Source organism: Microcaecilia unicolor, chromosome 2 (genome assembly GCF_901765095.1).
Source record: "Microcaecilia unicolor chromosome 2, aMicUni1.1, whole genome shotgun sequence".
Classification (NCBI taxonomy): Eukaryota; Metazoa; Chordata; class Amphibia; order Gymnophiona; family Siphonopidae; genus Microcaecilia; species Microcaecilia unicolor.
In genome coordinates this window covers 38,169,776-38,182,750 of record NC_044032.1, presented here as the reverse complement: position 1 = coordinate 38,182,750, position 12,975 = coordinate 38,169,776, and the positions used below count along the sequence as shown (strand labels likewise).

The 12,975-nt window shown below is 40.5% G+C and overlaps 1 protein-coding gene across 1 annotated transcript in view; it reads right to left on the bottom strand.

Annotated features, from left to right (window-relative positions):
• Positions 1-12,975, bottom strand: part of PIK3C3 (phosphatidylinositol 3-kinase catalytic subunit type 3) — a 333,547-nt gene that overhangs the window by 225,528 nt on the left and 95,044 nt on the right. The window contains exons 7-8 of the mRNA XM_030192881.1: positions 2,169-2,240; positions 507-611 (exon numbers count right to left, since the gene is read on the bottom strand). Of these exons, the coding sequence (XP_030048741.1) occupies positions 507-611; positions 2,169-2,240 (177 nt within the window). The remainder of the gene's footprint in view (positions 1-506; positions 612-2,168; positions 2,241-12,975) is intronic.

Genomic DNA, 12,975 nt, shown 5'->3' with positions numbered 1-12,975 from the left:
ATTTGTGTCGAAAGATGGGCGCCCTTCTCTTTCGAAAATAAGCCTGAAAGTGATCCAACGTATGTACACCCTTTGAGATGGGGAAAAAACGATATGACAGACATTCAAAGACCTCAAAGTTAGAAATAATGAATAGAAAAAAGAAAGGCATGAAAAGGGCAGTCTCAGAAGTAACAGAAAATCTTCACAGGGAGGATTGTGGATGCACAGAACAACCTTCTAGGTTTGCTGATAAAAGGAGAAACAGTAAAACGATTTAAAAAATGCCTAGCATAAATACGTTTCTTAATTGCAAATGACAGCAAAACCAGAGAAACCGGGGATTTTGGTAGGCCTCAGGAATAATTTGAGTAGCATGTATGACTCCTACAGTCTTTATACTGCTGAAATATTCTATTTCTCTTTATTTTCCAAGGATGACACTATATATGTATAGAACACACGCGCAGAACAACAAGATTAATCCAGCAATTATCAAAATAAATAAAAACTGAATGAAAACTTACATTGAGTTGATCTCGGGTAGCAGCATTAGGTTTAAGATCGTGATCAGATGGCCCACTTCTTAAGCTACGAGCCAGTTTGTGATGTTTGCTTTCTACTAGATTCTCCTAAAGGTCAACAGGAAAACAAAAGTCACAAGTAACAAAATATGAACAAGTGATGTACTTTCATTAGATTTTGTGCAACAGATTAAGCACGATAGGCACGTTTGTTTCCAAACTCAAGATGCTCCCCGCCCCTGTCAAAATAATAGTATTACAGATGAAATTTAGGCAATATCTGTTTCTATAGTTATCTTTTTTCTTTCCTTAGGGAAAATGAATGCTATTTCTGTGATTTCTGGGAGACGTAGATATGGTCCATGATCTTGTCACAGTCAATGATTCATTCCTTGCAAATTATACAAAATTCTGCCACCAGACTCTTGGCTAGTTTGTCAACTTTTGACTATATCTCTCGGTCTTTGAAGAATTTGCACTGGCTTCCAGTGTACTGGCGGATCAGGTGCAAGGCTTTGACTTTGATTTTTAATGCCTTGAGGACTGATACCCCTCCTTCACCGGCTTCTTCTTTTAGCTTTTATTAAACTTCTCATAATTTATGTTCTATTTATACGTGCTTATTAGATATTTCATCATTTAAGCATGTCAGGCTTGAGGCTAGTCAGCGTGCAATGCTTCAAATTGTTGGCGTTTCGATTTGGAATACCTTGCCAGTGTAAATGCAAGTGGTGTCAACAATTCTGCAATTTAGGAAGCAGCTAAAATCAGACTTTTGGAGTTGCGTTGTAGGAGGCTGCTCATTGTAAATTGTTAGTTGCTATTACAATGTTTGCATTTTAGTATGTATTGTTTCTGTGTTAATGATTACATATGTTCCTCACTGTACACTGCCTAGGATAATTGGATAGAATGGTTGAGAAATATCTTAAATAAACAGGAAGAGAGACACACTAGGGGTCATTTAACAGAATCCTTTAAAAACTAGTAAAGTATTTTTTTACAAAATTGTGGCAGGAGAGCGTAATTGTCCTCAGCAAGTCTCGTTCACTGGTATGCAGTTGATCAAACTTCACTTTCAACTTTAAAGTGCCTTTATAGTAGTTACTGTCTGTTCATTTTTCTTGTTTTGAAATGTGCACAACACCAAAATGACTACTGTTCGCACAAGCCTAACGCTGAAAATCAAAATGTTCCCATTAGAATTGGTTTTCTAACCTCACTGAAAATAGTAAAATTCTATTCACAGGGGTCTTTTTATTATGGTGTGCTAACAGATTTAGCATGCGTTAAATACTGTGCGAACAATTATATACCCATGGGCTGTATGGCACTTAACGCACATTTAGCATGCGCTAAATCCATTAGTGCACCTTAGCAAAAGGATCCTAAACTGTTCCATTTATTAAATAAAAACTCTACCATATGAAACACTATCTAATCTGAAACTGTTTTCATATAGTACTGTACTATTCAGATTTTTGAACTGAAATTAAATCATTACAGATTTTAGGAGCACAAAATAACCTACCCTCCTGAAAATTGAGATTCAATTTACTTAGCGTATGAAAGATTTTTTTCTTTTTTGATGACATGGATATGTGAATCAAGGCAGAAAGGAAATCAAAAGAGGCATATGACTGCATTTAAGCTGATATTGCTTACCATAGACATTTGAGGGTCTGGAACCTTGACAATCTCAGAACTTGCTAAAATGTGAGATGACTCATCACCGTCCTTGAAGACATTAAAATTCAAAGGAACATTAGTGTAAGCAAATTGTTAAAAACAGTATATTTATGCCAGAACAATTTACTACTGTTCCATTCTCTAGACTGATTAAACAATGTCAGTTAAGCATTCAGTAAACAACAAACAAGGGTCTGGAGAAAATACAGAAGACAAGCTTGGTTTTAAGGAAATAATATGTTAATAAATGAATGATACATAGGACAGCCTCCTAGTGAAGGTGATGGAGACAAAAACATTACAACGTTCCATAAATGTTGGAGAACAGAGGATTCTTGGTGGCTAAGGCTAAGTGGCCATCACAGCTTTTGTGGTTTTATGCACATTTAAAGCTTTTTTTCAGTGTCTGCAGCTTTATAATATGTAATACATACATTAGTGCCTTTCACTGAAAGATATAAAGAAATTTAATAATGTTCCTGTTTTGTTGGTTGAGAACTAGCTGAACAGAAGTTTGCAAGAGCAGAAGGTGTGAGGTAGGAAGAATGTGGATTCTGAGTTTTCTAGAAACCAAAGACCTGAAAAGGTTTGTGTATGTTTGGAAAAACATCTTGAAGAGACAGGACTGGTCCCTACCATTAATGGTCCCACTCATTTTCTAAGTGAGCCTGGCATCAACATTTGGCCGAGGTAGTTCCTGACAGCAGCTGACTTCAGATAGATGCATTCAATTGGTCACTAGACCAGACCAAGTTGAGAAGTTATCCATTTTTAAAAAAAAAGGATGAGCATTGCTTTTCAGATGGTTAACAGCACTGAAAACTTTGATGGCACAATTCCTGAGTGCATCGATGGAGTGTCTGCACCAAATCTATTAATGGCACCAAGCTTGAAGTTGTGAGAGCTTCCTCCAAATCATAGTGGATGCTTTCAGTGCCAATCACTCCCCTGAACCAATCCTGAAGTGTAATGAAATGCAACCCCATCTTACCCCATCTTCACAATGTAGTTTCCTATTCACTCGTAAGTATAGTGTATTTTCGCCCTTTCCACTAGCTAGAAGGTCACAGGTCTATGAACTACTGGAACCATTTCTTTAGCATCTCTCTACTACTACTACTACGTAACATTTCTAGAGCGCTACTAGGGTTACGCAGCGCTGTACAAAATACACAAAGAAGGACGGTCCCTGCTCAAAGGAGCTTACAATCTAAAGAACGAAATGTCAAGTTGGGGCAGTCAAGATTTCCTGGGTAGAGGTGTAGAGGTTAGGTGCCGAAGGCGACATTGAAGAGGTGGGCTTTAAGCAGGAATTTGAAGATGGGCAGGGAGGGGGGCCTGGCGTATGGGCTCGGGGAGTTTGTTCCACGCGTGGGTGAGGCGAGGCAGAAAGGGCGGAGCCTGGAGTTGGCGGTGGTGGAGAACGGTACTGAAAGGAGGGATTTGTCTTGAGAGCGGAGGTTACGGGTAGGAACGTAAGGGGAGATGAGGGTTGAGAGGTAAGGAGGGGCTGCAGATCGAGTACATTTGTAGGTTAGTAGCAGAAGCTTGAATTGAATGCGGTACCTGATCGGAAGCCAATGAAGTGACTTGAGGAGAGGGGTGATATGAGTGTATCGGTTCAGGCGGAAGATGAGACGTGCAGCAGAGTTCTGAACGGACTGAAGGGGGGATAGGTGGCTAAGTGGGAGACCAGTGAGGAGTAGGTTGCAGTAGTCAAGGCGAGAGGTAACGAGAGAGTGGATGAGAGTTCGGGTGGTGTGCTCAGAGAGGAAAGGGCGGATTTTTCTAATGTTATAGAGGAAGAAGCGACAGGTCTTGGCTATTTGCTGGATATTCCCATCTAGAGGAACACCCAATGAAGGTGACTGCATGGCTTCCACCTTGTATGCCGTCAGTGCCAAATTCTAGATGCTATCTAAGAATAATGAGGGCAATTTGAAATATCCACATCAAACGGCCTCAGTGTTCCAACTGGACATCTTTCACTCATAGGTGCATCTTCTAAAGCCACTAACAGTGTCTACCACGTCAAACAGTTTGTCATTTAAGTTAAACTCAATTTTTAAATGACAGGTGACAAAACACAGCAACATTTTTTTTTCAGGAGAGGGAGGGTGAAGAAGAAAAGATTCAAAAGAATAGCGTGACGAAAATAAGTAAAATACAAAGTGAAAATTTTATCAATGGCTTTTACAAAAAATTTCACTGTGAAAGCAGAATACGCTGTGCTCGTACAAAAACAGACCAAGGGAGCTGGGTTGACACTGCCGGATGATGTCACCCAGTTGTGTGACTAATTTACTCTGCCTCAGAAAACAGAGGACCTCTGGTAGCCAAGAATTCAGTGGGGATTTTCTGCTATCTCATGCTAGTTTGCCAACATGGAAACTTCTGTGGTAGACTTTTTTTTTTTTATTACAGCTGAAGTGAAAGGTGAAGGCTGGTCCCACACTAGCCCAATTCTTTTTAATAAACTACCCAATGCTTATTGTCTTCAGCTGCCATCATGGTTTATGTTTCCATTTATACTTTTGCAGTATTCAAGGCAAATATAAAAGGCAAATATTAAACTAAATTTATGGATGTTGCTGTAATGCTGGCTAAATGATATACTGTATAATGGTAACCTGGAAGTCACATCAATCTTGATAAACAGCACTGGACATATGAATTAACATTCACAGTACAAGAATAACAAAGATGTACCAAGCAAAATTAAAATCCTCAGATTTTTCTACATACTTGGGAAACTTTAATGGATTATGACAACAACGTATAGGTACAACATTTTCAAAATTATTGAATTATTTATGTATTTGAGAGTACTAATGTGAGAACGTTTTAACTATTAGTACATCCGTATTATTGCAGCGCACCTTTACAATTTATAGACCGTATTTCAGTCTTACTTAAGCAAAATTTATTTTAAAAAAAACTAGTTTAAAAGCATAGTCTGACAAAAAATGATGCCCCCCCCAAAAAAAGATTAATCAATAAATTACAGTATTTCACTTTCCATTCTTTATTATGCTGCTTCCTTTGAGCCGCAAATGATTAGTATGCACAATGGTAAAACAGTAAATAAAATGTTATATTCATAGGCTTAAACTAAAGTAAGACAAAATGCATACCAGGAAGAATATCTGAATTAAACAAGATGGACTTTTCCAAGTCAGCCAATATATAAATGCTTGAAAGCAGAGAACAATACGAACATATAGTTATTTTTCTATTGCCTTCTTACAGTATACATCATGCAAGTCTAAGATAACAATGATGGTTGACTTTCTTAAAGTCAAATTCTGTTTAAAAACTGCTCCCCTGAGTGAAGCCATATCTGGAAAATACACACATTATAACTGAAGCACACGTTTTCTTCACAGATTTATGTAATGTATATGATAAAATCGGTCACCTCAAAGTCAACAGGGACCAATTAAGTTCTATGGGTGTGAGATAAATTGCAACTTCTTCATCCAGCTGTTCCAAAAGAAAGAGAGACATTCTAGGATGAGGAAGGTAGAAGACAGAGTGGCAGCACATGGTTAGAGGGTTTGACAGAGACTACAGATATAGGAGGGACAGGGTCTGAAAGACAGACTGGAAATGTAGGGCAAGGGGCACAGAAAGAGAGAGAGAAAGAGAGTGTGCTGGGGTATCATTATTGGCAGATGTAGGTTAGCAGTACCCTGTTTCCCCGAAAGTAAGACATCCCCCGAAAATAAGACCTAGTAGAGGTTTTCCTGAATTGCTAGATATAAGGCCTGCCCCAAAAGTAAGACCTAGCAAATTTTTGTTTGAAAGCAGGGCCGCCGAGAGCCGGACAAGGCCGCCCCCGGGCCGCCCCCCCACCCGAGGTCGCCGGGCCCCCCCCTCCACCCGCCCTCCGTCGCTCCCGGAACTAACCTTAAAACGCCTCCTTTCACCTTCGCAGCAAGCAGCAGCAGGGAAGACCTCTCCTTCCTTCCGTGCCCCGCCCTCGCGGACATTACATCAGGCAAGGCGGGACACGGAAGGAAGGAGTGGCCTGTCCTGCTGCTGCAAAGGTGAAAGGAGGCGTTTAAGGTTAGTTCCGGGAGCGACGGAGGGCGGGCGGGCCAACCCCAATGTTTCCCCGAAAAATAAGACAGCCCCCGAAAATAAGACCTAGCGCATTTTTGGGGGCAAAAATTAATATAAGGCAGTGTCTTATTTTCAGGGAAACACGGTATCACATCCCTGCAAGGGAAGATATTTCTTGGCTCTCATTCAGCCAATAAATATCTGTGCCAGGAAAACAAACAAAAGAAAAAATAATAAGTGAGCAGAATGGTATTTAGTAATTATTTGTCTTTTCAGAAAGCTTTGAAAACATGGCTTTTTGTGCAGAGTTATAATTAATGTGTTTTAATGGTCATGTCCCTGACAGACTTAATTGGCTATTTTGCTTCAGAGCAAAAAAAAAAAAAAAATAGGTGGGCTTTATTTGTAATGTTTTTCTTTTAATGCTTGTTTTATTGCATGTTTTTGTTACAAACTGCTTTAATATACTGATTGTGCTGAGCAGTATATAAAGTAAATAAATCAAATCAAGAATGCTGCCTGAAATGTAAATCCATAAAGTTGATGAGCTGCAATGCAGATAGACAGCACTGCAACCTCAAATAATTCCTTACCTACCTGATCTAAAATTTTGGACTTATTATTAGGTGACGCATTGGAAAACTCATTTCCTCAACTTTCTTACTGTTGTACGCAACTACCAGTGAAAATAAGAAACCTGACTATACGGATACCAGGTGCTGGTTGAACTTAAGACCACCTTTAATGATGCAGGCTGAGTGGCTGGTGAGGACTGCCACAAATGACGACTTTTGGGTCCTCCATGAATTTTAAGAGCCCAAAGACATCCAAAAATGGTTCTGCTTCCTGTTCGAGCCAGAAAGGAAGCTCTCAACATACACTGAAAGAATCTAAGGCATGAAATGTCTTCATAAGAAGATTCATTTCTAGCAGGAGAAAAAGATGACTTAGAAGGAATTCCTCGAAAATACTTCACTAAATGAGGATTCTGCAGAAAAATCTAGATTGGAGCAGTCTTCAGAGATGTTTTGAGAAAGCTCAGAACACGTGGTTCAGAGTCTGAAGCAGACAAAATAGATACTACTGGATCTTACGATGAATGAATGTCGTTCTATGCAAGAATAATGCCTGCGGATTTACACTGGGCTGTTGAAATTGAGAAGATGGCAGATTTTACAGCAGCCCTTAAATTCATTACGCACCTTTTTCAGGAAACAATGAGGCTGTTCCAGATGGAGAAGACTGACTAATGTAACTAGGACCAGAGTTGATGCCACCTGAGTCTGAATGGCCAACTGCTGTACAGAGAATGACTGTCTCAACTGGGGAAGAGGACAACTATACTGGATCTGAGCTACTGGTGTGAAATGAATCTTATGTTGGGGCCAGCCCTACTTTCTTACCAGTGTGGTGTACACAGCACAGGAAGCTACTGTGTAGACTCACACTTTTAAGAAGCTTTTGAGTGACATTCGTACTGAGATGCATGTGCTTCTCCACCACTTTGAAATCATTTTTGAGGATGGCTGCACTCCATGGAGGTTTATACCAATTTGAAGGCTCCATGTTCCTTTGCAGCTGAACTTTCGAAGTCTCTGTGCAGGGAGGTAGAGGCAAATGTCAACAAGGAGCTGCCATCCCCTGCACCTACTATGTCCTGCTTTACTCCTCATGAGCAATCAGTCCCTTCCCTGCTTCAAAGTGATTGTGGAGTCAGTTCAGGCAATTCTTCTGGGCTCATGATGACATCTTCTACAAAGCTTGCAGTCAGCCTGATTATAGTGTAAGCTCTGGGAGAGTTGTTTTGTCCTGGCACTGGTGGCTTACATAAACCATTTGTGTGCTTGAGTCAATCCTACTTGCTGACAGAAAACAGAGACAAGACATCAATATGCAAAAGCTCCCCCTACTATTCTGCCACATCTGACGAAGAAGCATAAAAGATGATGCTGCTGCTACCTCAAATTAGTTCCTGTTTTACTATCCTATGGGTCCATGTTCCGTCTCTTTCATGTTATGGATACGGAGATCCCTCCCCCCCCCCCCCCCCCCACACACACACACATAGTTGTGTGTCACTTGCCACAGGTGTTAATTGCTGAACTTCCTCTCATTGCCTTTACTATTACTGTGGTTTTAAAGCTGCTGGCCAGCCTCTGGAAGTTGAATGGAATTTTTGTCTGACTTAGTTCCCAGGGATCTGTGACCGAAGATCTTGCTGAACTCCAAGGTCTCCTGATGGCATGAGCCCTGCTGATGTTCACGTTTTCTAACATTTTCCATGCCACTGATAGATAAGACATATATTTCAGGCTCATCAAGTGGATGCAACTAAAAATGGCTTGGGGAGGTTAACTGAGGCTAAAGGTTTAAGGTTAATTAATTTATATTCCTCTTATATCTAAGCAGAGAACATAATATACATAATCATAAATTTAATAAAAGGTGGCTGAAGGGAAGGGACCAATGATTAAATTTGAATGCAAAGAGGGAAATGGTGCTGCCTGAAGCTGAGTGACTGAAAACGTGCTCAATTTAAACAATGCCTTTGGAAATTATGAGTGCTCTGTAGAGTATATCTTTTGAATCTTGTCATATCTTGAAACTGCAAAAGTTGACTCCCAGGGTTCAGCTTCCTATTGCTCTCAACATTAAATTCATACACAGCATTAGGCTCTTAATTCTGTTCTGCTGGGAAAACAAGATAGGATATGAGGGTTGCTTCTCTGCCTGCCAGCTCTCCACCTCTCCCAAAATTACAGAAACTATTGTGTTTATGTGCTGCTATGGGTAGCCAGGGAAGACATGTACTGTATGTCTTCCAAAGATAACTTTAGAACAAACAGACAACATTTACAAAGCAGCAAATAAATGAATTAATTGGCTACCTTCTGTCAATTCAGAAACTCATCTATAAAAAAACTATTAGGGATGATTTATGAACCAGATGACTAAATTCTAAGTGCTTTGTAAATATTTATAGCCAATTATAAATTCCATTCCATTTGGACAACCTTGAATTAAATGCATCAAGTGGTACAAATGTGAGGACGATCCTTGTGTATGTAAAAGGATTACAAATATTCATGAAGGGTGTGCATCAATGCATGTAACATGTTAATGAATTCTGTCTGCAGTGTATCAGGCAGCCACAAACAATCCTCAAAGTCAGGCTCTACACAGACTATGTAAGCATTCTGCTGTTCATTGACTATGAGAACTATGATAACTACCTGCTTATGTTTCAGAACCCACTGAGAATGAACTTAAAATATTAGCATTTAAATAGCACTCAAATATACGTACAACAAATTGTAAATAGAAATCAGTCCAGGAACCAAACAGCGTACTATCTTGGTGGATACAGAAGGTAAAGAGGACTATTTACTAAGCTGTTTTAGCAGAAGCCTGACCCATAACAGTGCATTTTGACATATCGCTAGGAGACATTGAGGGATGGTTGTGACATTGAGGCAGGATTGTCTAGAGGAGCATGCCTGCCCCCACTAGACAGCAGGAGTGGCATTCAAGTATGTATTGGAAAAGATTAAAGAGTGGAGAATGTGGGCCATCAGAACAGAGAAGCTGACAACCTTATATATTGGGTTGAAGGAGTGCGGGTTGGAGTCTTGGCCCTTAACAATAGTCCTCTAGGAAGGTCTACTAATAACCATGGGGAGGAGATGAAACGTTCTCTTTTTGTATTTTAATTGGTATTTATATCCCACATTTGCCAAAAAGTAGTATTAGCTCAATATGACATTGCCGGCCCTTTTTCAACATGGCGGACCCAGAATAACGACCTGAAATACTGAATTACTGAAGCAAAACACTGTACACAGTTCACCATATAGTGCAGATTAGCAAATCCTTTGTTTTTGTTTTGTTTTTAAATATAATTATACATACGGCCAAAAGTGAATTGCTCAAGGTTAAAAGGCATGCTAATAGGAGAATCAGACATTGAACAACTAGTCTAAGTGGTAACCCATGGTGGTTATCTGAGAAAGCTTACTCATGATTTGCTCATGTAAATACCAGTTATTTACACATGCATACCAAATAAATGTATATCAATAGAAATCAAACAAAATAAAACGTGGAAAAGAAAATAAGATGATACCTTTTTTTATTGGACATAACTTAATACATTTCTTGATTAGCTTTCGAAGGTTGCCCTTCTTCGTCAGATCGGAAATAAGCAAATATACATTATATACACTGTCAGCAAGCACATTTGCTTATTTCCGATCTGACGAAGAAGGGCAACCTTCGAAAGCTAATCAAGAAATGTATTAAGTTATGTCCAATAAAAAAGGTATCATCTTATTTTCTTTTCCATGTTTTATTTTGTTTGATTTCTATTGATAACCTTAAGAGTGGACTAACACGGCTACCACACTCCTCTACAAATAAATGTAGAAACTCCAATTTTAGAAAGCCCAGATGTACATGTGCAAATCGCAAATACATGCATGCAGGGCTTGAGCGTGCTTAGGGCAGGACTAGGGGGAGCCAAAATATGCACATATATTCCCCCATTTAAGAAGGGGAATGCATATCTATGCTTACCATTCTGAATGTCAGTTTTACAGCTGCCTGTTTTTTTTTTTAAGTGCTTATCTTGGGCAAGGCTATACAGGAGAGTGTAGGGGAGGTTGCCCCCTTACCTCTCTGTTCACCCCTCCCTCCCCTCCCCCCCCCAAAAAAAATTCAATTCTGCTGCATGATTGTAGGCTCTATTTTTTAATTGAAAGCACATAGATGTGTAGGTTTCTAAAATGGTGCACATAGGCTTGTATACGTCGGCACTTACATGTGTATGTTCTGAAATACTAAAGCAGACAAGTAAATCCCCAATACTCAGACATCTATGTCACTGTGTTGCCTCCATTGATATTTTAGACATTGGCACCTGTGAAATGGATGCTCCCACTGAATGTATTTTAGATCCTTTTTTTCCAAAATAATACTCGAAACTGACATGTCTCAATTCCTATTTCTGCATTCTGTCTAAAATGGGGCTTCATATGTCATTTTCTATTACAGCAGATAAGTGCCAAGAAACATAGAAAGATGCAATATAAACAGATAAAGCTGATATGCATAATCTAGAAGGCAAAACTTCAGTGAGGCAGGAACAGGAAAAATGGCATAAGAACATAGGAATAGCCATACTGGGTCAGACCAAATATCCATGTAGCCCAGTATCCTGCTCCCAGCAGTGGCCAATCCAGGTCACAAGTACCTGGCAGAAACCCAATTAGTAGAAACATTCCATGCTACCAATCCCAGGGCAAGGAGTGGCTTCTTCCATGTCCATCTTAATAACAGATGATGGACTTTTCCAGGTACGCTAACCACCGCTACCACATCCTCCGACAACAAGTTTCAGAGCTTAACTATTCAAGTGAAAAAATATGTCCTCTATCTGGTTTAAAAATATTTCCATGTTGTGATTAACGATACACTGGATATTTGCAGATGGGATATCCCATTCACATTCACAAGTATAATTCTCTCACAAATAACTCACTTACTGAGGATAGGGCTTTAGATACTCAACTGTAGCATATATTACTTAGCTTGAACCGAGAAGCTCAGCCGTCACTTCAAAAGATATTTTTCTTATATAAGTGAAAACAACTGGCGAGTATCCTCACAAGCCCAAAACCTCAGTCTGTGAAGCCTATACGTTATGCTTGGCTAACTACCCCTCTGTAAAAGGGAGTACTTAACTGCCGTGTGATATAAGTTCTCAGTGGGTGCGCCCCATGTAATTTTATTGAGTGTCCCCTGGTCTTTGTACTTTTTGAATGAGTCAAAAATCATTTTACCTCCACCCGCTCTGCACCACTCAGGATTGTGTAGACCTTAATCATAACCCCCCTCAGTCATCTTTTTTCCAAGTTGAAGAGCCCTAGCCTCTTTAGCTTTTACCAATATGCTGTTTTTGCAGCTTAATAAATACTCTTGGAATCAGAGTAATCGGCATAGAGCCAGGGAATGAACAATGGTAAACTAGATTGTCTGTTATTTGTTCTTTTCGTTTTATATGCTTTTTACTGTCATTGATGTAGCTACAAAATTAGTAAATTGCTTTGTATCCACAGAAAGGTGTATACCAAATCCCATCCCCTTCTCTACTCACTTTAATGTTTATTATAAACTAGCCTTTATGCCCGTTAAAACGGGCGAGATTTCCAACTACCCTCCTCGCCAGGTCGCCACCGCCCCCCCCCCCCCCCGAGGTCGCCGCCACCGTTCCCCCCCCCCCCCCGGAGTCGCCGGCCCGGGCCCTCTCTTCGCGATTCAACTTACAGCGCCGAAACCGCAGCAGGCAGATCAGCTGAGCTGCCGTTGGCCTTCCTTCTCTGCCTGAGAGGCAGGGAAGGAAGGCCGACGGCAGCTCAGCTGATCTGCCTGCTGCGTTTTCGGCGCTGTAAGTTGAATTGCGAAGAGAGGGCCCGAGTCAGGTGGAGGGGGGGCGGCGGCGGCGGCGACTCCGTTTGGGGGGGAGCGGTAGCGACCTCGGCGGTTCCCTCCCTCCCTCCCCTTCGCGGTTTCCCTCTCTGTCCCGCCCCCGTCATCACGTATTGACGCGGGGGAGGGACAGAGAGGGAAAGTCTCTACTGCGCATTTGCGGGTGAGCACGGTCACTCGCAATTTATATGTTTGATGTCTATATGTAAATTGATCTGATTTGACAATTAGTTGA